The following is a 25460-nucleotide window of genomic DNA, read 5'->3' as shown; positions in this document are numbered from 1 at the left end:
ATGGTATGGAGCCCATAACCCTTGTTAAGGATCATGCTCTACCCATATTGAGATAGTCTCTTTAATTTGGTTAAACTCTATTGCATAAAGAGTTAGAAAACGGCAGTGTGAAGTTTAAACTGTGGAACTATATGGAATAATTCATAAATAGATAACGGAGACAGTAACAGTAACAGTGAAATTGTGTGTGTGCGTGTTTGTGAGCTTGTGTACGGTATGTGTGTCTGTCTGTGTGTGCGTGCGTGCCGTCACGCATGAGCGTGATGACGAAAGGCAATCATAGCAACCGGCATGGCGACGGGGAAGCTTTATCCTCATCTGTTTATAAGCTAGTATTAGTTTGCCAGCTAATTTTCCAGCGCTAAAATGTTTGGAGTTAGCCACATTGTACTATCTGGATGTTTCCAGGCTCTAGCGTCGCTGTACCCGAAGATTTCTGAGGAACATGGGATACGTTGAGTGTAACATTACCATGGAATCGAAAATAGGTATGCAAAAGTGCAAAACCATTAGCATTAGCTAGCTAACGTTGGGTTACTCAACATAAGGTAGCGAATTAGCAAAAATGCTTAGACAGCCAACTAACGATAAACTCATGCTGACTCGCTTGTACACACCCTCTAATGTGATGTGGTTTAGACTAATGTTAGCCCTTTGCTACCATTTCTGGTTTGTAATGAAATCAGTTCAAGGCGAGACACCCTAGCTTGTAATACAATACTGTAGGTAACGTTAGCTGACGTTAGCCTATCAATCATGAATTTCTGTTGCTCCACCAAGCTGAAGACAGTGGAGTCGGATAGCTAAGATACTTATTCACAGGGTTATTATTGTAAACTAAAACTAAGACGGAAATTAAGTGTTCAAAAACAGGTGCTGTAAACTGAAATGAAAATAAAAAATAGACTTTGTGGGGGAAAAACTAAAATTGAACTGAACTATCTTGTCCACTTGTTTTCGTCTTTTTGTTAACGTTATATGGGCTTTGCAAAAGATAATGCATTTTTGGCTATTTTTACGGAACGATAAATACATTTAAAAAGGATACACTAGCTATCTGTTGGAAACATACAAAATACATGCTCTGCACTTATATTATTATGCCTACCACAAATACTAAAGCTAGAACTGTAACTAAATAATGAATACTAAACTAAAAAAAAAAACAGTTAAACCAAAACTACCATATCCACACTAAATTAAAACTACGCTGCATGTTAATTTTAGGGAGTGCATCATCTTTACCAGGGTGCAGCACTACTGGTCTGAGAGGACAGAGTTTGAAAAGTAGCCGTAAGTATTATTTATGCCAATATTATCACCAACATACAAGTTTAATGAGTATCATTCATTTGTAACACAAGCAATAACTTTATAGTTCAGCACTATTGTTGACTAACGAGAGATTGGTTGTTCTCTGTTTGTAGCTTTCTGCCCTCGGTCCTCCAGCAGGGTGACTCAGTCCATCATTAAAGACCACATGGTGTCTCACTACAAAAAGGTTTACTCAGCTAAAGGTGAGCTGGCAGAGATTGTGATGTTCACAGCAAAATTCTTTAAACTAGACTGATTCAACCCATGCATATTGTAGTGATTCAACTATGTATTTCTGTTAAGCTTTTGTTGTTTAATAATATGTCAAATCTTAGTTATGTTTTAGTGTGGGTTTGGGTTTTATGTAAAGATTAACAATATATTGTGATGATCTTACATATGTTTTTGTTCTTCCACAGCTGCCATTGATGCCTCAGTACCCAAAAGCTTGATATATAGTGTAAAGTGTAAGTTGCAGATATTAAATAAAAAATCCACCCCAGAACACTTTAACACTGTTCAAATACAGCTATTGGCGATTGGCGATATTACAGCTATTGCGTTTCTGGGCTCAACTTGTCATCTGCAGTGAATGAGGCAGGTTCAGGGAAAGTTGATACACAAAAAAGTAAATTACAACTCTTCATCACAAAACAACTCCTGGAATGCATTAAACATCACAGTATATAACAGTGTAAGAGTATCCGAGGGTGGATTTTTCTTTTAAAAACACCCATATACATTGTAAGAGAGAAACAGCTTTATTTCCTATAGTAGTTTCACAATACAGAATAGGCTATCTCCTGTGTGTATTCAGTTTTGCATACATATTTACAGACAATGACCAGATAAGGAAGGAGCAGTTGAGGAAAGGGGGTCGTCCCCAGTCAGCACACTCTCTCTCTCAGAGGAACAGCAGAGCCTCCTGCTCATCAGCCCAGGTGAGAGTTCAGAGCAGAGCCTGTTCATGTATGTTATCATTACTTCATGTCATGCTACTGGTCTTATTGACAGTATGTTCTTCTTGTGGCCTTGGCTGTTGGAGACAAAACTACAGCTTTACAAACACTTACAATTTGACTGCATGGCCTTGAACTCAAAGCTCATATTTTTTCTCACTCAAACCTTTTCCCTATGGTGTCTGACCCTACGATGTGTTTGCTTTTTCAGAGCAGGAGATCAGTACAAGGTGAAGAGAGCCCCTACTTCTGCTCAGGAAGCTCCATGATCTCCACCCCGAGGTTCAACACCTCCTTTCACGTCAAGCAGATAGTTTATCCATCATTCACAATAGGTAATTCTCGGAGCCATTCTCACCACACTCGCCCCGCATCAGAGTTAAACTACAGGAGTTTCGAGGCAACGTCCCACAGGCAGCAGTCAGCATATTCCTCTGCCACCACAGGCAATCAGAATTGCTACAAGACTTTCCAGGACCCTGTCCAGAAGACGTATAGTGGAGACTTGCTCCATAGACATTCTCAACACTTTACCCAGGACAAACCTTTCACTCCTAGGACACTGAAATCCGAAAAGAGTTCATACCTGTCACAATATCGCTACTACAGAGCCCCGCGAAGGAAACCAAATCAGGATTGCACCAACCCCAGATTGATGCGACAGGAGACATATCATGGAAGGTACGTACATGTAGTCTCTTTCTCTCACAGTGAGAGAGAAAAGATAGCAATAGAAATGTGTCTTTGAAATAATTGATTCAGCATGTGTTACGATATCTTTAATTCTTTCTCTCTTATGCAGCACACAAACCAAGGGATACTCATCCATGGAATTTGAGGATCCACCTCAGGTAAGTTGAAGGATTCAATTTGATTCTTCAGACAAAACCAAAAAAATAAGCGATCATTACTGCTGTGTTTTTGCACTGCACTTCCCAGAGATCGCTTGGCAATCAAACACTGCGGCAGTACTGTAAAGTGTTTTCCTTGGATTTTCTGTTGATTAGGTTTGAGTTTCTGTAGGTACCAGTCTTTTCTTTGTCTGTTCAGCCATGGTGGCTATCGCTGCTCATGCTAACTACCCAGTTCTTCTTCTGCTTATTCCAGACGAACCGCTGTTACTGCTGCCGAAAGCGTAAAATGTTAATATTGAATATCCCTTCTTTTTTTACAGTTCTTGCTTCTTGTTTTACAGGGATTTAGTACTGAGCATGAGTGGTCTGAGGATGAGTTAAATGGCACACATTTCTCAGTATCCAGACAACCAAGCCAGGCAAATAAGAGTAGACACAGTGAATTCTTTCACTCATCATCCAGGTAAAATTATGAAGCGAGAATATGATCTTGGATTTTATGCTTAATGGTATAGCCTATTATGTTTATGTATTTTCTGGATAGATTAAAAGCATTTAAGTACAATTGCCATCTTCTAGGGTCTCACCAGAAGGCAGAAAGTCTCCTATTATGATGAGCGTATCTGCAGAGTAAGTTCTTGTTTCAGTATATTCAATAATACCTCAACTGATACAGTTGAAGCGATTTTGCTAATACTTAAGATAGCACAAAGATATTCTTACGTGAACCTTAAGCACCATCTAAAATAATGTAGCCTAGTCTCTGTGAAGTGAGTAATCACATGTCCTTCCTCAGGGAAGAAGAATTAATGTACCTTGAATTCATTTCTGATGTAACAGATGACATCTTGTCCAGGGGGCATTTCTCCGACAGGTTTGTTATTTTTTATGAGCTATTTTCTGTGGACTTAAGAGACCGTGGAATCACCATTTAATCTACTGTTTATGTTGGGCTACAGATAAACGTGGGACAGTGGCAGCCTGGATAACACTTCTTTTTTCATGATGATACTACAGCATGGTTCTCATAATTCAATAAGTGTTTACACCATTGGCCAGTGCAGCGATAACGATGGGTTACTGCCTCCTGAGTCATGACTGCAGTGTGAGTGTGTTTCTTTTTTCCTCTGCAAGGGTCCTAGACCGGGTGTTAAAGCGTCATTTTGAGATGAATAGACATCGACTTGATGAGGTGAGCACATAATTTCATACTGAATACCAAATGTGTTGTGCAGTTCTTTAAATAAAAATGTCACTAGCTTTTAAGCAATTCATTACCCTAAATAGCATGATACCTTTATGAGCAATATAGGCAGGAAGTTGCAGAGGGCTCTTGATCTTTTTCTCATGCATCCCATTGCATTGCTTGTTTTTTTTTTTTTAAGGATAAAATGCGCCACCTTCTGGAAGTGCTACGTAAAGATTTTGCGGAGCCAGTCAGCACACCCACCTCCAGTGCAGAGCTTGAGAGAAAGGAGAATGATCTGCTTCATACACACATACCGCAGCTGGAGTCAAGGGGGTCAAAACAGATGGAGACCAAAGAGGACAACAACCTCTTCCCTTATGCATCACTCATCAAATACGGCGATTTACCAGAGAACGACATCTCCTTATCAGTTTACACACCGTTACATAGCGGCTCTCCTGAAAGAACTGCTTCACCTACTGAAACAAATAACAGGGACTCTGAGGATCTCAATCAGAATAAGGGCATCGGTTCTCCTTGGCTCAGTGAGCATGTCAGTGAATATACAGGGGCCGATGAGGAGGAGCTCCATCAAAACCAAACAGACACTACTGTGACGGACAATGAAGGCGTCAATCAAAACCATGGATACACCACTATAACCAGTGATGAAGGCTTCCATCTAGACCATGCTGAGGTCAATTATGATGGACTGTCTAATGAATTGGAGGATCTGGGGAGAAATTTGTCAGAGTCTCTGCATGTGTCCAGCAATACACATGATAACAACCAGGGGGCCTCTGTCAGTGATGACGAGTTCTGAGTGACTTGCTATATTCAGGGATTAGATGTTTTTTTGTTACAAAGTGAGACTATTGTTACAAAGAGAAATGTAATATTTAATTTTTTTAAGTATAATTTTGCAAATGTACTTAAACAGCGGGTGTATTTCCCTTTCTGTTGTTAAAACACTTCCGATGCGGTGTTCTAGTTTATAGCTTATTACAAAAGCACAATGAAAACATCACACAGTAAGAGATTCTGCTAATGTTCTGTTTGTGAGCATACTGGAGACTTGTGATGTTTTAATGTCTTGTTTGGGTCATGACTTCCTTTTTCAAGTGCAGTGTTTAAAAACAATGCTCTATTGGAAACAGAGGCACACAGGGTGAGCCGTAATGGTTGAGCCGCAATTGATCTCCAAAGAAATGTCCAAAACACTTTTTTCAGTATTGCCCCATGGTAACTATATTGCCTTGTGAATTTGCAAAGTATTGCCCACAGCACTACTCCGATGTCAGGTGTGCAAAATTGGTTATATTTTGTACTGTAGTTTCAGTGAATTGCAGTGTACCTAGTCAGTCTGAAATATGAGATAGCGTCTATGATTTTGTTTCACTGTAGTTTACATTCTCAGGATTCTAGAAAAAAATAATGCAGTTTATAAAGAAATGGTTATTTCTTTATGGTGTTTGATTTATCAGCTATGCTTCTGACATGTAGCTACTAGGACTTGACTGTCACCAAAAAGTGTCTTTATATTTGCAATAAATTTTTAGCCACTCCCGCTTCCTCTGTGATTGCATCTGATTAGTAAGACTGTTACAAACTGATAATTACTCACACTCAGTGGGTGTACTATAGTGACCTCAACAGCAGCAAAGATAAACGGTTTATTATCATATTTGAGGAATATGACTATTAGGTCATTTTGCTAACAGCTGCAGAAGAAAACTATTTGATCATTACATAATAGTATGTATGTTGCAAATCCAAACACAAACGGAAAGTGTCAGCCGGTGTAAAAGGTAAACAGACAGGACAGCGAACAGCAGCTCTAGGCAGCTGTCCCATTTCTGGCATTTTCACCGCCCGGCATTCCAGCTGTCTGATGTCATGCTCTGAAAACCTTCATGTATCCTGCCGCCACGAAAGGTACTATAGCGCGTTTGGAAATGTGTCTACTGTTTACGAAGACACGATAAACCTAAAGTATTCTTTCTTATAAATTGACTATAGGTTCAGGGAATATTCCGGGTCTTTCTTGAAATCGTAAATTGCTGCAGCACAATTAATAACTACACCAAACAGCCGCGGATGTAGATGGGATATACTTGTTGCTCTTCCAGCCCCAGGAAGTGAAACACGCTTGGAACTTGACTGAACTCTCGGACCAAGAGGCATGGAGTGTAACGTTAGTTTTAAACCTGAAACAAACTCAAGATAATTTAGGTATCTTTATTCCCGTTAGATGGATGGCAAATAGTAACCAGTTGACACTGGTGGCGGAACTGGCCATGGCTGAATCTTAACTGGACTACTGGATTGCTTCTAACGGGTAACATTAGCGTTATTTGCAATATATTTACCAGCGACGTCAGCTTTCGAACGGTTTGGTCTATTTGCTGGAATACAAGCTAGCAAGCTAACGCTAATCTAGTTGTCTGTAACGGTCAACGTTAACCAGGAATTACAGTTTAATATGAGAGTAGTTGGGCATCTGTTTTAAGATTTACGAATGCAATATTTACTTACAACCCAGTAGCTAGCGAGCACTCTCATATTATTCACGAATGTTACTATGTTGTAAGACTTCGTAATCTGTAATATGGTGGATGATGCATGGTGAGAGTCTGAGTTGGAGTTGGTTGGAAAGCGGCAGGGATTTTGCGATATTGTGTTTAACGCTGCCAGTTGCTGCCAGTCTACGTGTTGAATCAGGTCGCTCTGTCCGTGATTGGATCAGACTATTCCCTGGAAGGGGATTAACGCTACCACATGCTTGGAAAACTAGCAAACCTTATTATAGTTAAGTTACACAGGTCGGTTAAATTGTTAGCAGTCCATAGATTTTACATCATGTTTATTCAGATTGGTTATGTTCTAAAGACTAAACCCCTTTTGGTAGCATACTCTAGGTAGCTAAATTAAGTAGTTAACTTAAAAATAAAATGCAGTGTTTAAGAGGATTACTGTACCATAAGCCCTATGTTTGTCTAGTGGGGCATCTGTTTTAGGGTTATTGGGGGGGAGACTAGACATAAAGACATGTACAGTAAAGTTACAACTACTTACTGATGTATGGTAACATACTCCTTGATCATGGGATTGACCGTATTGAAGTTGTGATTCATGCTATTTTGGGTCCATTCTTTTCTAGACTAATTTTACACTGACAGTTGGTGTGCATTGTAATACTTTAATGAGGTTTTGAGATGTTTCTTGTCTCACTTTCCAGGTCTGTCTGTTGATGATGAGCCTGATGACTGGCTGGTCTACTATTCACACTGTCTTTGAAGGGACAGCAACAGGACTAGTTTCTCTGGACTAAGTGAAGACCTCTCTTTCTGGAGAATTGTGAAACATGCCCTTGCCATTTGGCTTAAAACTCAAAAGGACTCGAAGGTATAACGTTTCAAACAAGAGTTGTCTTGTCACTCGGATTCAGCTGCTCAATGGGGAGTTTGTTGAGTTTACACTTTCCGTGGAGAGCACTGGGCAGGAATGTTTGGATGCAGTTGCTCAGAGACTCGAGTTAAGAGAGGTATGTATTTTCATGCAAACACAAGTGCTGATTGTTCTCTCTTGACCTATTTGAGATTGACCATCTTGGCATGTAAGCATTCTTGTAGAGGCTGTCTTCTGGTCACAGGCATACTTGAATGAGCTTGACAGCAGAAACCAAGATAACCAATATGTCATTGTTTACTCATGTATTGTGTCCTTTTTGTGACATTACTTGTGAATTTGTCATTGGCATATATTGTACATCACATCACACAGATTTGCAAACATGTAACATATTAGAAATTAAGCCAACAATCACAGAACCTGGACTTTGATAAGTGACCTAGTCTGGCTAGTAGTCAGTATCAGTGCTAGAGCAGTGGTTCTCAAACCTTTTGATCATAACCCCACCAAAAAAAGATACTTGTGAAGCCCCAGCCCCCAGTTAGAAATTTGCTAGTATGGAGAATGTAATGCTGTATTGTTTGTTTTTGATGTTAGTGGAATTGTCTGTACCACCGTGTGGTTCTCTTGGAACTTCTTGGAAGGTCATGCATTTTCTGTCACTGAAATTGACTCATGAATTAAGTTTATTCAAACTTTTACAGCAGGGGCTAGGTTATAAATGCCATTTGTTTTCCGAGATCAAACAATCCAAGTATAAGTAATGACTGCCAAATGCAAGGTGATACTGCATGTGTCATAAACTAGCCTATATCCTAAGCCTCAAGAGCCATCAGTAGATTCAGTTCGGTTCTTTATTTTAATCCCAGGCAATTGATTGCAGGCAGGCATAAAAACATACAACACATACGAAAAAAAACGATGACAGAAAGTAGGTAGGTGACAAGTAACAGGCAGACATACAATACAGTTAAAAATGTTAATGCAACATCAGATTGTATTGACAAACTGACGGATTGTACAGTCTAATAAGGACCTCCATTCTGTTAATGCTAGGCGTGTAGACAATTTCACCTCAAAGAACAGAGCTGTCCTATCCTATTGCCTATTTTGTTAACATTTTACTTGGCACATGCCATGATTGGCAAAATCATTTGTTGACTAGTGTTTGCACATTTTTGCTAACAGATGTCATTCTAGGGTTAGGTTACACAGCTATGTTGGCAAGTAATGTTCTAGTTGTGGTTAGAAACTGGCAGCAATCACAATAAGAGTCTTGTGGCCAAGTTCTCATCCCCATAAACAACAAGCCTACAGGTTACTTCTCTTACCAGTGTTCATTGTGAGATGCCCTCGGCTGAGTTTCTGCCAGACAGTCACAAGACTGAACAGGGAGTGGCACTAGCCTGTAACCCTCCTACAGTTGTTTGCATGATTACATTTTCAGTTGAATGGACCACAGATCTGCTGAAGGCTGGATGTTTTGGATGTTATTTAGATATTCAGGAGAAGAACTGCAGGTTTGATCAGTTCAACTGAGCAGTTGAATAGGTAGCATGTCTGTTGTTGATCTCAAGTAATCACATATTACTGTTCTAAAGTTTGTAATATGATATTTTTTTAGATATTTAAACTAGGCTATGCCAAGCCCACATTCCTTCTAGTTTACTCCAAATAGTTTACCCCAAATTGGCCTGCCAGATTTACAGGTTGTTGCCTGAGTGTATCCTCCATCAGTGTGGTTTAGGTCTAATGTTTCCACTTGCTTTCTTTCGCTGTCAGATAACATACTTCAGTCTGTGGTACTTCAACAAGCAGAACCAGCAGAGATGGATTGACCCGGACAAGCCCCTGAAGAAGCAACTGGACAAGTATGGGCTGGAGCCCACTGTTTACTTTGGAGTGGTGTTTTACGTACCGAGTGTCACCCAACTCCAACAGGAGATCACAAGGTGAGGGGTGGGGAACACATAAGTTTGTATATAAATTGTGATCACGTACCTCTCAATTTTACATCAAAAATGTTAACACCTATTGGCAATTCATTAGGCTTGTCTGGTGACCTCAGCAGTAAATGGACCTGTCATTTGTCTTTGAATGTTGTTCACACATGACAGACTGTAATGACTTCACACCCATTGCTGCTAAATTGAACAAGGTTGTCACATTTGCTTGAAGGCCCAAAAATTGCCTAGTCTATTCCCCACTCTTAAGTAACCCCCTTGTTTCCTCACAGATATCAGTATTACCTACAGTTGAAGAAGGATGTCCTGGAGGGCAGGATCCCATGCTCGATAGAACAAGCTATTCGTTTGGCTGGCCTCGCAGTGCAAGGTAATATGAATACTCAGTGCTAGTAACAGAAACATCAATTTGAATAATTTGAATAGCCTAGTGTTCCATGACTTTCATCTAGCTGTCATGGCCCTAACAGCTGGAAAATAGCCTCACAGCTAAAAAGTACATACAATGAAAATTCATCACCTGGTCTTATTGCTCAGCCCAAGCAAATAATTACAGGTGCAATTACAGCACAATTGTCCATAAATCATGATATCGGTATCCAAACAAGAGCCATTGTTAAACTACTACACGCAACCTGGAATGGGCCCAGGAGTGAGCTTTGGTCTCAGAACAGAAATGACCCCAACCTCCACATCTACAAAAAAGTTGTACTGGAAACACTGGAATAGCCCCTGGAATAATTTGCACTGGTTTCTGGGTGGGAGACTTGACAGGTCAGACTATGGGCCCCCATTGCATTAATGTTTTGGCTTGGCACTGCTAGTCTGTTTCAGCTGTAGTAAATTCCAGAACTAGTGCAGTAAGCCTATTGATTCTCAAACAGTTGACTTTCAGCCTCCATTAAAGCAGGAGTAAAATCATTATTCTCAACCAAAACTTATTTTTTCCTGTCATGTGATCTCAAAGCACAGCCAAACAAAAATGTGAACTTTATTTCATGTTGTAATTTAAAAGAATGTTGTTACTGAGCCTGTTTGTTCATACCTCATGTCATGTTTTGAGTGTTTGCTGCTGAAATTATTTTGTCTGAAACCTCTGTTCAACCACATATCTTAGGGTTTTATAGAGCTTAGTCATGGGTTTCTTTAATATAAAGCACTTAACAAGCCCCGTCAAGCCTAAACCAAACCATAAACTTGGCCAAGGGTGTGTGAATGTGAACTCCCCTTGCATGAGTTTTTGGCCTGATATGTTCTCCTCCAACTTTTGCCCAGCCAGAAGAATCTCAGACACTGCTGGCAAAGTTATATCAGGCAGTGCAAGTTACTGGCCTGGGTGTTAGCATAGCACAGCCGCTGAGATCACTTACTGTTGCAGCCATGTTCAAATGACTGACCAGCATGCAATTCCTGCCTTGAAGAAAAGCTGCAAGCAGGCTCTTGCAAGCTCCCTAAACATTTATTCATTGCTTAAATTACCATGCGAACTTAGCATTTGTGCACTAATAAAGTCAGACAGCTCCTATTTTGTGCCCCTAGCCAGCACAGTTTGGAGTGAAAGGCAGTTGTAACTTTTGAGCATTGCTGATGCCTGGGATACCCAACATAGCTGTGAACATTGCCAGCAGGCGGGCTGAAGCTGTGAACAGTTTTGGACCACTACGTTGTCAGACGCTGAAGCAATTCCCTTCCATAACAAATGGATCCCCTCCTCTCCTAAAATTAGCCCATCTTGTCATCATACACCGCAGCTTTCCAAAAAGGAACTACACCACTCTAAAATTCCTGCAAGCCTCTTTCTGCCTTACACTAACTGCAGAAATGGACATATTACAAGATTTGACTCAGAGAGCAGGACTAACACAAAAACAGGAGCATGCTTTAATGCTAGTGTTACGTATGTTTCGCCTTCTTTATTCATTTAATATGCATATCCCTTATTCTCTGTCTTTAGCTGATTTTGGAGACTTCAATCGATATGACTCCCAGGAGTTCCTCCAGAAGTTTGTGCTGTTCCCTATTGTAAGCATTTTATTGTTCATGCTCAACATCTTAACGTCAGATATTGAATAAAGGGTGTTTCAAATGTCCTGTGTTCAAATGTGTTGTGTCCTAGTATCACAGTGGTCATCATATCAACCTTGACTGTGTCTGTGCAGGGCTGGATCCAGGATGAGCGAGTGCTGGAGGAGGCCACTCAGAAAGTGGCTCTTCTCTATCAGACCTACAGGTGAGCAGGTTTTCGAAGCACTAGCCTGCCTGTTCTCCATCTGGGATACCATCATGTCTTTCATTCCCTTCACAAACAGCTTCACATCTCGCAGAGACGCAGTCCTGCAGATTCAGCCCCGCCTTGATCCATCCAGGCAATCAGCCTTTTTTTATTCTCTGTCATCATCTGGTTTCACTTAGTAGACCATATGTAAGCCCATCTTCTCTTGTGATTTACACTTGGACAGGCTGAAAAGCCCAACTCAAGCTGGCCTGGCACCAAACCCCATATTGCCCACTCTATCTTGTGCTCTCTCTACTCACTCCAAGGACAGCTGTTTCTCATCACCCCATCCCATCCCATCCCATTCCAATCCAATCTGCAGATTTTTTCATTCCTGTACCTCATCCTCCCCATATAGGTTGGCGGTGTGTCTGTGTAAGAGCTATTCAGGTCTTTTGAAAGAGCTATTAAAGCACAGTACATCCCCAGGAATAGTTGTCAAAGCTTGGCTGTGGTTAAAGGCAGGGAGGGAGGAGGGGAGGTGTCAGGTTAGTGGTAGGGAGGTGAAGAGTTGAACAGCGTGTCATCTTGATCTTGGTGTTTAAGAAATGGCTGCTGTGGTTTGTCAAAGGTGCCGTGAAACAGATGAGATGATGGTGAGAAGATTGCTGGATTGCGCAATCTGTGGTTGATGGATGTGTATGTTTGTATGCATATATGTGTGTGTGTGTATGTCAGTTGCCAATGATTTTGTTTTTGTCTATTTTGCTCTCCAAGTTTACACATTGTTTTGCTTGTTTCTGTCTTGTTGCGTTACGTTGGTTCAGTGTGTGTTGACATAATTTCTTCATTTGTTGTGTGTTTTTCCTTTTCAGGGGGTTGTCCGCCCCGGAGGCAGAGATGTTGTACATGCAGGAGGTGGAGAAAATGGAAGGCTATGGCCAGGAAAGCTATCAAGCCAAGGTAAGTGTTAACTCAGAAGCTACAGTATATTAATACTACTGCACAACTTCAGCAAAGAATTATTGGGTCAAAATATAATGTGTCCTCATTGATTCATTGAGAGGTGGATAGGTAATTAATTAAGATTCAATAGTTTGGATTACATTCTCAAAAAACACACTGTTTTAGGTGATTGAGCTTCACAGTTTCTAATTCTGTCCCCTAAAAGGTGTTTCTAAATGCCTCTATCTTCTCCTCCATCTTAACAGGACAGTTCAGGCACAGACATTATCCTGGGAGCCTGTCTGGATGGCATCTTTGTCAAGCACAAAAATGGCAGGCCGCCTCTTGTATTTAGGTAAGTCTAGAAATAAACTGGGGAATGTTTGTTTTATTTTTACAGTAATGCCTCACAGTCCTGCAATATGATCTGCTTCTAAATATGAAGCCCTGAATAAAAGCTCTGTCTGGTATTTTCTAGCTCTGAGCGGTAATTATATTGGATCGAATGACTCCATCACCATATATTGCATTTTGTGGCACAGTCCACAGCTATTCTTAGGTGAAGTTGTGTCCTGTATAGTTACCTAATGCCTTCTAGACCTGAATTTGGCTCAGGAGGAAATGAGTCAATTAGACTGCGATAGGTGATAAGGACTGTGGAAGCATTCCCTGTCAGTCTGAGTCAGAACGACTCAACACTCACTAACTAATCCTGTATCTACAAAGCGTTCTATATAGTAGACACCTTTTGATATTGACTCCCACATACATATGGTTTTTATTTTACATTGTTACAGCAGCCCCACAGTCTCTTAAAAGCCCTCTGTGGTTTTCTGCAAGTTAAAAATGTGACCACCATGACATCATGTGTTTTTTTCCCCCTCTTTCTCTTTGCCACTGTGCTTTAATTGGCTATGTAGGTGGAATGAAATTAACAACATGAGTCACAACAAGTCCTTCTTTGCCCTGGAGCTAGCCAACAAAGAGGAGAGCGTTCAGTTCCAGACCGTAAGTCTCTGCACCCCGTGCCACTTCTCTTCTCTACCCTTCCTCTGGGAAAGGGGGTCTCTTATGGGATAACTGTTTTCTGGAAATAGCCTTTATGATGGAGCTAGCAATCAGCCAGTCCTAACAATGCACCTGTGTGTATGCGTAGGGCGGTAACTGGGGTTGTTTGGGTATGCTACACATGGGTGGGTCACGAAGCCACATACCACTGGCTGAAATTCCATGCAGAAGTATTTGAGGGGATACACTGGAAGGCCTTTGCTTGTAGATAACTAAGGAAGCACCACCGCTGTACTGAATGCCTCAACATCTCAGATGGTTTTTTCTGCTCCTTTCTTTTGTGCAGGAAGACATGGAAACCTCCAAATATGTGTGCCGGATGTGTCTGGCCAGGCACAAGTTTTATAAGATTAACAAGAGTAGCCTGTAAGTGTTTTTCTGTTAACATGTCTAGCCTAGTTCCTGTCCCTTTTGTTTCTTGCCGTCTTTGTGTGCATGTTGTGTGCATGTGTCTCCTCTTTGGTGTAGCCTCACTCCTATCCCCTCTCCTCCTCTCTCTTCAGAGAGGAGTGTGACCCCCTGCCTTCTGAGGGCTCCCAGAAGTCCATTCTCACTCTTTCCTTTCCTCGCTTTCCAATGCTCTCTCGTCCCTCTCTGCCTTCTAACAAGGGGTGAGCAACACTGTCAGCCACCGCCTACAGTATGTCTACCAACCAGGTGCCAACACCCATCCTTTCCTGACTACCCAGCCAACCACATCCCAGCAAACAGGCTCCCCAAATCTAAATGGGCCTTAATTTGCGGAGCCTCTAGTGATTTTGGATCCAAGCAAAAGGATTCTTACAGCGAATGTTTCTTTTGGAAAGATATGTCCAAACCTTGCAAAAACCTTATCAAATCCGCAGGGATCATTGGGCTGAGCCAGTAACACTATATGCACAGTAAAGAAAAATAGACCCCCATTTATGACACTCCTCTAACTTTTTTTAGATAAATTCAAGAGCTTTGATTTACAATCTACATTTCATTGTGTAGCCCTGTAATTCAATTAATATCTGCCTGTATTCCTTTTCTTAGTAGGCCTGTCAATATAAAAGTAATCAGCCATCTCTTGTATAATTTCTTTAACTCCCAGTTTTTTCTCCTCCAGTCAAACCCAGCCCACAGTTGTCAACCCAGTCAGACGAAGATCTTCAACTAGACTGTCTCTGGTAATTTCCAGCTGCACACACACACACACCCCTCTCCCCCTTGTGTGCACACACACTTTGCCTGCTGAATTATGGCTTGCGCGGAATGCATCCCATGACACACGCCATTTGCCACAATCAAGCCATAACAGTGCTTTAGCACACAATTGGATTTATGTGTAATTCTACGCTGTTGGGCAGCACTGGGATCATGTGTGCAGTAACTGAATCCTTCTCTTGTCTGATGTTGATCTGCAGCCAAAGCCTCAGGCCTACATGATGCCCCCACCTCAAATGCACTACAATGGCCATTTCACTGAGCCCTACACATCATCACAAGGTAACTACAGAAAGTGATTGCAACTATGAAATTGCAATGTGATAACTATAATTACAATCATAATGCAAATAAATTGTTTGCATTGCGGTAGCTCATACTGCTTTCAGCTTAATTGAAATATGTCAGTGCTTTCTAATTCTAATTGCATAACCATCTATGGATGTCCTGTTCATTTGTTCTCCTGCAGACAACCTGTACATGAACAATCAGAACGGTTACTACTACCACTCCCAGACCAGCCTGGACTGCTCTCCTATGGAGTACGGCAGTGGGGGGCGTTTACGTAATGGCAGTGTGTACAGCGCCCACAGCACCAGCTCTCTCACCAATCCCCAGCACTACCTCCAGCCCTCACCCATGTCCTCCAACCCCTCCATCACCGGCAGCGACATCACCCGGCCTGACTACGTCCCCTCGCACCGCCACAGCGCCCTCATCCCGCCCTCCTACCGCGCCACACCTGATTATGAGACAGTGATGCGGCAGAAGAACCGGGGTGCAGGGGGAGGGATGGTTCTGGCCGCAGAGCACCGGCAGAGCCACTCCATGAGGAACCTGAACATCGGAAACTCGTACGCCTACAGCAGACCAGACCCTCTAGTTTACAGCCAACCGGAGATCAGGGGGGAGCATGGCGGAGGAACCCAGCACCACCACTACCCCTTCCATCTCAACTCCAGCTTCCACAGCCCCTCTCCGTACCCCTACCCCACGGATAGGAGGCCCGTGGTGGGGGCAGTCAGCGTCCCGGAGCTCACCAACGTCCAGCTGCAACAGGCGCAGGATTACCCGGCCCCCAACATCATGAGAACACAGGTGTACCGACCACCTCCCCCCTACCCATATGCCCACCCTCGGCCTGCAAACAGCACACCTGACCTGTCGCGCCACCTGTATGTGAGCAGTAGCACCCCGGACCTGATCATCACGCGGCGTGTGCACCACTCAGTCCAGACCTTCCAAGAGGACAGCCTGCCGGTCGCCCACTCGTTACAGGAGGTGTCAGAGCCTCTTCTTCTCAGTGGGCCCCCACACAGACACCCACACCATGCCCAGAAGCGCAATTCCATCGAGATTGCTGGGTTGGCGTACAGCCTAGAGGGGCTGAGGGTGAAAGAGCGGACAGTGTCTTCTTCAGCAGCTGAAACTGCCACCCCGCCTCCGGTCCTGCGCGGTGGCCCCTCCCACGGCTCGCAACTCAATGTGTACTTGGAACGTACCAAGACAGAGGACGGGGGTGACCTCAAGGAGGACGTGCGCTACGGACACAAGAAGTCTCTTTCGGATGCCACCATGCTGGTTCACAGCAGTGGGGAAGAGGAGGAGTTTGAGGACGATAGTGGACGTCACACACCCCTTTCCCAGGATGCGATGGCAGGCATTCTTCCTGACCAACAGCCAAAACAACATCACAGCTTGACCTCTCTCTCCTCTCTGACTCCTCAACAACAGACTCCCAAAGAGCCTCCGCCTGCATATCCCATAGGCTCCTCCCTTGACCCCGCTCTAACTGGCTCCTTAGCCTATCAGGCTCACCCTCTGATCCAGGACGTGGAGCCTCTGTACCTGCTGTCAGACCTACGGCAGCCCAGGATTATGCCCTCTGTGTCAGAGGGAGACCTGAGCGGCCAGGCCAAGCAGAAGGCTAAGAAGGACTTCAAGAAGAGGCCTGTGTCTGATGTGCCTGCGGGGAAGAAAACCGTAGAGGGTTTGCCCCCTCCGGTGAGTCCTGTTCCACATCTCCTCATAGGCTTTACAGACATCCCATTTTGTTGTTTTACTCTACCTAAATCAACCTGTATATCCAGCTAGTTATGCACATGATTAGGCTAGCGCAGTAGTTCTTAAACATTTTCAGCCATGCTCCTGTTTTACCAAGGACATTTCACTGAACGTCCTTTTCTGTCTCTCCATGTCACCCCTGCTGTGTCTTTGCACACGTAACAGGTTGCACCCAACAGTTTGAGAGATAGTCTAGATCATGTCTCTCTTAGGATTTCCTGAGTAGTTTATTTTTTATTTTTTTTAAATGTGAAGCCTACATGAAGCAGGGTTTCCGCTAGACATTTTTTTGCCGGCCAACATGGCTGGTAAGATTTCAGGATTCCAGACAAGTAGAACATTCACTGGACACATGTTTTAAATAGCCTAGAATAAATTTAAATAGCAATAAACAATACAAACCAATGCAATGATCCAACAAATGCATTTTATTAACAGTCGAGTCAACAGAAAGGAAACTTTATTTCTTGCGGGCCTGTTGGCTGTCAGCGATCTGGTGGAAGAGTCTTGCTGCCTTCAAGTGCTCCTCATGAGCTCGTACTTCTGAGTTTAAGTACTTTTTAGTCAGATATAGCAAAATTGACCCTGAAACAAAAGTAGTAGATTGAGAATGATACCCAAGACATCTTGGCATCTTGGGTATCATGTAAAATTCGACTTGCCTCATTTGTGTTTACCACTTTATTGGGTCGTTAAAGCACGCTCTACCTGAAAATATTTCCGACAGCATTTGAAGGCAGCGTCGGCTTGCTACTGTAGTGACTGTGTGGCAGACTGGCAGTGTAGAGCAAGTGTGGAAAATCTAGGAGATAATGAGGTAAATATTGGACCCACAGTGCATTCATGGCTTCACAACACTTGGATTATGTTGCACGGTCATGTTATGGTCATTTTTTGCCCTTTTTGGAATGCTAAACTGTCGTTACAGAGATTTTATACCAGCATAAAGCTGAAAATAAAATGTAAAAACATAAATAAATAAATAAAAACTCTGTAGGAAGATGACATGCTGGTAAAAAGGGCTAATATGCCATAGTAGCCATGGTAACCATTTTTATAGGTCATGCAATATAATTTATTGATTGATTGATTTTATTTATGTCATATTTTCCGCCGGACATTTTGGCCGACAATATTTTTATTTGTCGGACTGCATGTTTTACCAGCCAAATGCAGGCATATACCAGCTAACAAAAACCCTGACATGAAGGCAAGATGAATGATTTAGCAATGAGTTGGTACATCTTATCAGCATGTGGAGTAGTGTTACTGTAATTTATTGGCAATGCAAGTGTCAGCTTCCTCACACAGTGCGACATTCCACACAGTATGCCGACATTATCTTATTTCTACCTCAGAAAACCAGAGTTTCAACGAATAACATGCTCCCTCTGTCGTTCAGGTGTCTGAAGTAGTAGGTTGTTGGCACTTTTGCAGGGACATACTGTATGTCTATGCGTCATCTATGAAAACCACACAATTATGCATGTAGAAAACCATGATGGGTAGTTTCAGGGTCAGGCGGTGGGTGACGCACGCAGGTTCACTTAGACATACCTGCATATTGAAAGAATGTAGTTGGGCTGCCTTGAAAAACCGGACAGGTGACATTCTGTCCAGAAAATCCATGTGAGGCTGCGCTGTCCCTCCCCTCTCTGCTACTCACTCCCTCCGTCTGAGGCTCAGACACAATTCGTTCTCACTTTTTCCTTGTCCCTGTTGTGTTGTCACGCCAGGGCATGAAGAAAGGAGCCAGGTCAGAGGTGAAGAAGATGGGCCCTCTGAAGGTGGCGGCCCTCAACGGCCTATCGCTGTCCAGGCTGCCAATGCACGACGAGGGCAAGGATGAGCCTGAACGGGCCTCTAATGACGAGAGGGTAGGGCGCACTAACACACTAATGCACTTCAGGGCTTTTAGTTTGTCACTGGTTTGCTGAAAAACATGGGGTTACAAAGCAAGAGCTAGTGTAATGATTTTTTTTTTCTATTTATATATCACGATATGGCTTACGTTTGCAAAATCACGTTAATCAAATTGAGGTCCATCAGATTGAACTGCATACTAATGTTCAGTGTAATGTCAATTAATATTCCTTAAAATGGTACATGTTTGTTTCATACTTTAATACATTTTGTCAGCTTTTAAATACTATTCGCTTGTTATCATCCATTTAGACAACAGAATTGTGTATCACAATATCACAGTATCATCATATCACCACGATGTGATTCCACTGAAATACTATAAATGATAATATTGAATTATTACCCAGTCCTAGTTAGTCATGAGATTTGTGATATGTTTCAGATTTGTCACTTTTTGTTTGTATATTCTTAGCCCCACACATTGTAAATGACTCTCCACTGAATATAGAAACGTTGCTATGGCTACAAAAAATATATATATAACCTAGTTACTTAGCTGCTGGTAATGTTAGATGCCTTTTGTTTGATGAGGCTTTGTTTTGAAGGCAACGTAAAGTCTTAATTAACAGTGCTGATGCTGTTGACTTGAAACTACAGCTGAACAGGTCAGCCTTGTTTATCTTGATGCTGGTGGTTTTTACAGTAGAGGTGATTCCCAAACTTGATTTCTCAAGACAGTTTTCTTTTGATTGCCACTCTCACACACACAAGAACTAGCTACCAAAAATATAGGCCTAGGTGATTTTGTATTCCAAGCTCATTGTTATGTTCACTGACAGTGTTCTCTTCCATACATTGCAATTATTTATTTGCCTTTTTCTCCGTCCATCTGTCATGCACAAAGTCTCGGCACCGCTGATCAGATTTTGTCGAAACTTGGGAGAAAGATGCACCTCAATACTTCGTTTTGACTAGGGATGTGGCAATCAGGAAATTTTGTAATGACGATTATTATCTCAAATAATTTGCAATTAACGATTTAATTGTCTTTTTCTCCAAGGAAAAAAAGAAATGAATAAATACGTCAAAATATTAAAAATAAAGAATGTGCTGATCGGTGAAGTCTTATGTGGGTGTAGCCAATATTTGATTATATAACAGTACACATCGCCAAAATCACTTGAGTAAGCAAAACACCAACAACAACTAAGCAGTTAAATGATAAACATTAAATTATTGCAGCAGCCCTAGTTTTGACAGTTTCAAAATTACACTGATTGGCCCAAAAGGGGTGCTACATCCTTCATGTGTTTGTCAAAGTGTCATGTGCAATATCTCCGTCACTGCTGATTGGATTTCGTCAAAACTTTGGGGAACGATACATCTCACCACTGCTTTTTGGCATTTTCAAAATTACACTGATTGGCCCAAGAGAAGTGCTACAATTATATGTCAAAACAAGGTGATATATTTGTTATGGATTGGCCATGAAGAAGGACTGCATCATTCATTGGGGATGACATGTTGACTGTCGCCTTGTTTCATCAGTGCAAAGTGCTGGAGCAGCGTATGGAGCAGGGCATGGTGTTCACAGAGTATGAGCAGGTCCCGAAGCGTCGTCCATCGGGCGACTGCACCATCGCCCAGCTGCAGGAGAGCGGAGAGAGAAACCGCTTCCAGGACGTGCTGCCGTACGACGACACCCGAGTGGAGCTGGTTCCCACCAAGGAGAACAACACGGGCTACATCAACGCCTCACACATCAGAGTAAGACACACTGACACGTTTTATGTAAACTGTATGCATATAAATTCCTTACTCGAGGTACCGCAGTACATGCACATCCAGAAAACACTGTTGATGACGCTGACTGCATTCACATGACCAGGAGCTCTATAGAAAGAAGCCTTTCATCAGCAGTGAAGCCAACACCCGACTTCCTTGAACATGTCATTTTCTTGAGTGATTCTGCCTGCTCGGTGTTGCATGCAGTCATTGTTACCTTGATATCAGACAACCACAGTCTCCCCAGGGTTACAGCTGCTAATGAGTGGCAGGCTTACTTCCTGGGGACGACTGTGGTGGCTGGCTGGGCGGGGAAGAGGGAAGTTTCATGATTGCTATTCAGTCATATTCACTTTCCTCATTCTCACATCCCGTTGACATTTAATAGAATTGGTCTACGCTGCTGAGTCTGAAATCCATTTTCCGCTGCCCTGGTTCACAGTGTGTAGAAGAATTCCTGATGAGATCCTGTGACACTGATGAATTCAAGTAAAAAAAAAAGTGTGTCTCTCTCCCCCTAGATAACAGTAAGTGGACATGAGTGGAGCTACATCGCCTCACAGGGTCCCCTGTCCAACACCTGTCAGGACTTCTGGCAGATGGTGTGGGAACAGGGCGTCTCCATCATTGCCATGGTCACTGCTGAAGAGGTGCGTTTGGGTTTTCTGTCATTTAGCAAGATTTTGGTCACGTAAGGCTTACAGCTTGGTACGCCTCGGCCCGACCATCTACTTCCACGTCTGTTTCCCGTTCCCGACCCGGTCTTAATTTTCCCCCCTGTCCTTTCATCGCTCCAGGAGGGCGGCCGAGAAAAGAGCTTCCGCTACTGGCCCCGGCTCGGCTCGCGGCACAACACGGTGACGTACGGCCGCTTCAAGATCACCACACGGTTCCGCACAGACTCTGGCTGCTACGCCACCACAGGGCTGAAGATCAAACACCTTCTGACCGGCCAAGAGAGGACCGTCTGGCACCTGCAGTACACAGACTGGCCCGACCACGGCTGTCCTGAGGACTTCAAAGGCTTCCTCAGTGAGTGGGATGGCTTAAGCATTTTCCTTTTACGGTCATTATCCTTTTAAGATCTCATCTCTACCTGGAAGACAGGTTCTGAAAATATGGCTGTTATTTATTTTATAGCTCCATTAAATCCATATGGTGCCATGAAATTATTTAGGAATTTATCAAGTAAATACAGTTTGTGAGGAAGACAATTGTTTACAAAGCCATGGTCCTTGTGCTAAAACTACATATTTACTATTAACTGTGTATGCAATTAAATCCCAAGTGAGATGAATGCTATCATGTTTTTTCCAGCCTACCTGGAGGAGATCCAGTCTGTGAGGAGACATACAAACAGCATCAGTGACCCAAAGAACACCAACCTGCCTGTGCTGGTCCACTGCAGCGCTGGAGTGGGCCGGACCGGAGTGGTCATCCTGTCTGAGATCATGATCGCCTGTCTAGAGCACAATGAGGTAGCTTCTTCACCCTCGTATGAAGTCAAAATATAAAAAGCAGACCTGTAAACTATGTAGTACAGCTTTCTACACCTTAATATGATTGCATCTGGTATATATTTTCTCTTGGCTGCCTTTAGCACCTCTGTGTGTTTCTCCGCTCCTATTTTAAATGCTCCCAAGCGTATCTACCTCATACTAACCGTCTGTCTGTCTGGTTCAGATGCTGGATGTCCCGACGGTTCTGAGCATGCTCCGTCAGCAGAGGATGATGATGGTCCAGACCATCTCTCAGTACGTCTTCATCTACAAAGTCCTCATCCAGTTCCTCCGCAACTCCAGGCTCATCTGAGCACAAAGCTCTCTCCTGCCCCTCTTCCTCCCCCAGCGTCCCAAACTCTGTGATCCCAGATGATCGTAGGGTGGGATTTCCCTGAGGTTTATGCCAAACTGCACTGTGATGGTGCAACTGTAGAAATCAGTTCAAACAGGCGGTCGGTATTTGGCGGACCCCGTTTTGGCCCTTTGTCCAAGTATTAAAGTAGGCAAGACTGATGGAAAAAATAAAGTGTGGATATACAACAAAGAAGCATCGCAACCTGAAGGAGCATAAAGACTTCCATACGACCTGCCACTTAACAGTATTATATTTCTTTTTTTTTTTTTTTTTACATATATTGCTTAATGAAGCCCAGCACTTTTTCAGTACCTTGCTGTACATAATGAACCATGGTTAAGCTGCAGTAAAAAAAAAATCTATATTATGATTGTGTATCAAAAGCAATTGATCTATTTTCATTTGACTAAGGTCACTTTTAAGATGAGTTTGTTACTGGATTACCATTGTGGTAACACTTGGTTCTGATAATGAAGAACGGATATAATAGTGGACGTTAATTCTGAAAATGACAAAAACTGTGTCTCATATGAAGGCTGGTCTTGAGATCAGGTGGATTTTAACATTGCCATGTGGCCCCTAATGGTACGGATGGGGACTTGTTCTAAGGCCCTGCATTTGACTTGTTTTGTAAGAAGAATATACAGGTTTACATACAACAGAACGATTCTAAGGGTGGTGTAAAGTCAGATCAGGTTATACTCTAAACCCTGTGATATGGCTGTGCCACCAAAGAGCCACTTGTTATGGGCAGTATATGATTTCTAGGAGGTATAGAGGATTATTGGAGAGTCACAGTTCTCAGGTTTTCACCAAAGAATCCTTACTACCCAATTTACATCCACTCACTTATAACAGTCAGGCTTAGAAATCCTCACACCGGGTAATTGTGAACCTTTTTTCTTACGGGCCTATTTTAACATCTATCCATTCAGGATTTTTTACGCAAGATACTGTGATTGATCCTAAAGGCCTTAGTATCCCCTTTCGTTACTGAAGACACTGTTTCTTTCAGTGCGTGAATGGGACTGTCCCACTGTGCCTCAACACTAGGCCTAATCCATGAAGATGAGACGGGTGGGAGACGATCCAAAAACAGTTTGGATTTTTAGGAAGTAGAAACACATGGCACAGGTTCCACAAATCTGAGGTTTAAGTTCACGATGAATGAGAAGAGGAAGAATCTCACAGGAAAAAAAAAAAATCTTAATCTGAAGTGGAGAGTGAAGTTAGGTTTTTAACAAAGCAGGGTTTTGGTAAAACTGGAAAATTGATTTTATATTCATATTTTTCATGACTTTTCTCTCATGAGAGCTGTTGATGTTTGTTGACAAATTGAACTCGGCACGCTCTGTCACATGAGTGCTGTATTTATTGAGCGAGAACATTATATCTTCAATTATATTTTTTTGTCCAGACAAAGTGCCTAAATATTATCTACAGTGTATAGTTGAAAGGGCTCTGTGTATTTTTGCATAATATGAAGGAAATCTGAAAAAAAATATCTTTAAGAGGATTTTTTTTTCCATTCAGTGTCATTTATTTCTCATTATGATTGCAGTGATTTGTATTAATAATGCCAATCAATACATTTGAGAAACACCTGCGAAGAACACTTGGAAAAGACACTATCGCCTAACCTCCTGTTTCCAGGAGCATGAAAGGTTTCAAGACTTGGCATTCAAAGATGGAAAACTACAAACTATGAGCTAGTTCTTGCATTGGGCTGGTTTCCCCAAAATCATCTTAACATTGCCTTTGTTTCATTGTAAGTACAGGACAAGGATGAGTGCCTAGTCATGACAGAGATGGAGAAAGGAGGCCATTTAACAGTATTCAGATATAACTCAGCAGTGTGCAGGTTTTACATCGCCCTGTATCCACCTCTTGGCTGTGGTGAACTGTTAACCCATGCTCAGTATTAGTGTGAAGCAGTAAGGGCCACATCACAGGGAGGAGGGGGGGGCAGACCGGCTCCAGTTACAGTATTCTGGCTGCCACACTTGTTTTCACTCCAGGGAGAGAATACACTCCTCTGCAGACACACATCCTGCTGGGAGAAATGGCCTCCTGACTATTACTGACCACTTCTACCATCGTGTTTGACTGGAGCCGGGCACAGCTGGTGTCCGTTCCCTTTTTGCAGCCGTGGAGAGTATATACAGAAGCAATGCTAACATGCATTACAAACAATATTATCTGGAGTCAATTGGTGTTTCAAAAGGAGAAGTTTGGCATAGATTGCCTGCTTTCAAATTAAGGAGGTGATTGAATTAATAATTTGTCCGAAGGGAAGTGACTGTAATGTCATTTTCTTACCCTGAAGTTTGGTTTGTTTATTGAATGAGTTTTATGCCAGTTGCATGGGCAGTGACCTTATTTATTTAACTGGAGGAAAATAAATCTTAACCCCCAACTGAGTAGATGGTTGGCTTACAACTGGATCTTATAAAGCCTGTATAAACGTGTGTGGTTTTAACATGATGCTGATTTGAGTCTTAGTGTGCAAACTGACACAGGATGGTTGGCCAAGGTGAAAATGGTTTTGTCCATGTATGTTGTAGCTGTTCATGATGTACACAATGTAAAATTCTCAGCTTTAACGCATAATGGTGTTTATTGTACAAACTATGTATAAACTGTATCTAATGAACAAAAATGGTATTCCATTGGAAAAACAAAGTGTAGAAAATCTTTTCAGCTAAGAATAAATATTTGGAAATATATATGTGACTCGTTTGGTCTCTACAGTTCAGGATTAGCCATCTCCTAATATACTTG

At 42.4% G+C, this 25460-nt stretch overlaps 2 protein-coding genes across 3 annotated transcripts; both read left to right on the top strand.

The window, feature by feature from the left end:
• Positions 1–445: 445 nt before the first annotated feature.
• spata7 (spermatogenesis associated 7) lies at positions 446–5870 on the top strand. Its single transcript, XM_071901272.2, has 12 exons — positions 446–488; positions 1228–1293; positions 1428–1517; positions 1734–1781; positions 2152–2255; positions 2485–2954; positions 3076–3124; positions 3469–3590; positions 3707–3757; positions 3924–4001; positions 4262–4319; positions 4513–5870. The coding sequence occupies exons 1-12, from the start codon at positions 446–448 to the stop codon at positions 5137–5139; spliced, it is 1806 nt and encodes a 601-aa protein (XP_071757373.2). The 3' UTR covers positions 5140–5870.
• Positions 5871–6486: 616 nt separating this feature from the next.
• ptpn21 (protein tyrosine phosphatase non-receptor type 21) lies at positions 6487–25405 on the top strand. Of its 2 annotated transcripts, none has more exons than XM_071901254.2 (19): positions 6487–6654; positions 7555–7860; positions 9510–9679; positions 9964–10061; positions 11646–11713; positions 11851–11921; positions 12782–12869; positions 13118–13206; positions 13772–13859; positions 14206–14285; positions 15010–15070; positions 15308–15389; positions 15577–17111; positions 18908–19048; positions 20586–20804; positions 21344–21472; positions 21620–21854; positions 22140–22300; positions 22506–25405. In XM_071901254.2, the coding sequence occupies exons 2-19, from the start codon at positions 7681–7683 to the stop codon at positions 22632–22634; spliced, it is 3624 nt and encodes a 1207-aa protein (XP_071757355.2). In that variant the 5' UTR covers positions 6487–6654; positions 7555–7680; the 3' UTR covers positions 22635–25405. The 2 variants fall into 2 exon arrangements, with proteins under 2 accessions (XP_071757355.2, XP_078145562.1); XM_078289436.1 differs by lacking the exon at positions 6487–6654 and adding an exon at positions 6936–7037.
• The last annotated feature ends 55 nt before the right edge of the window (positions 25406–25460 follow it).

This window comes from Centroberyx gerrardi, chromosome 17 (assembly GCF_048128805.1).
Source record: "Centroberyx gerrardi isolate f3 chromosome 17, fCenGer3.hap1.cur.20231027, whole genome shotgun sequence".
Classification (NCBI taxonomy): domain Eukaryota; kingdom Metazoa; phylum Chordata; class Actinopteri; order Beryciformes; family Berycidae; genus Centroberyx; species Centroberyx gerrardi.
The sequence above is the reverse complement of the archived record's forward strand: the minus strand, read 5'-3'. Positions and strand labels throughout refer to the sequence as shown.

Coding starts and splice junctions, on each gene's coding strand:
- ptpn21 (XM_071901254.2), top strand. CDS start 7,681: ATGCCCTTGCCATTTGGCTTAAAACTCAAAAGGACTCGAAGGTATAAC. Junction 12,870..13,117: donor AGGAAAGCTATCAAGCCAAG/GTAAGTGTTAAC, acceptor CCATCTTAACAG/GACAGTTCAGGCACAGACAT. Junction 21,855..22,139: donor GGACTTCAAAGGCTTCCTCA/GTGAGTGGGATG, acceptor TGTTTTTTCCAG/CCTACCTGGAGGAGATCCAG.
- spata7 (XM_071901272.2), top strand. CDS start 446: ATGGGATACGTTGAGTGTAACATTACCATGGAATCGAAAATAG. Junction 1,782..2,151: donor CTTGATATATAGTGTAAAGT/GTAAGTTGCAGA, acceptor ACATATTTACAG/ACAATGACCAGATAAGGAAG. Junction 2,955..3,075: donor CAGGAGACATATCATGGAAG/GTACGTACATGT, acceptor TCTCTTATGCAG/CACACAAACCAAGGGATACT.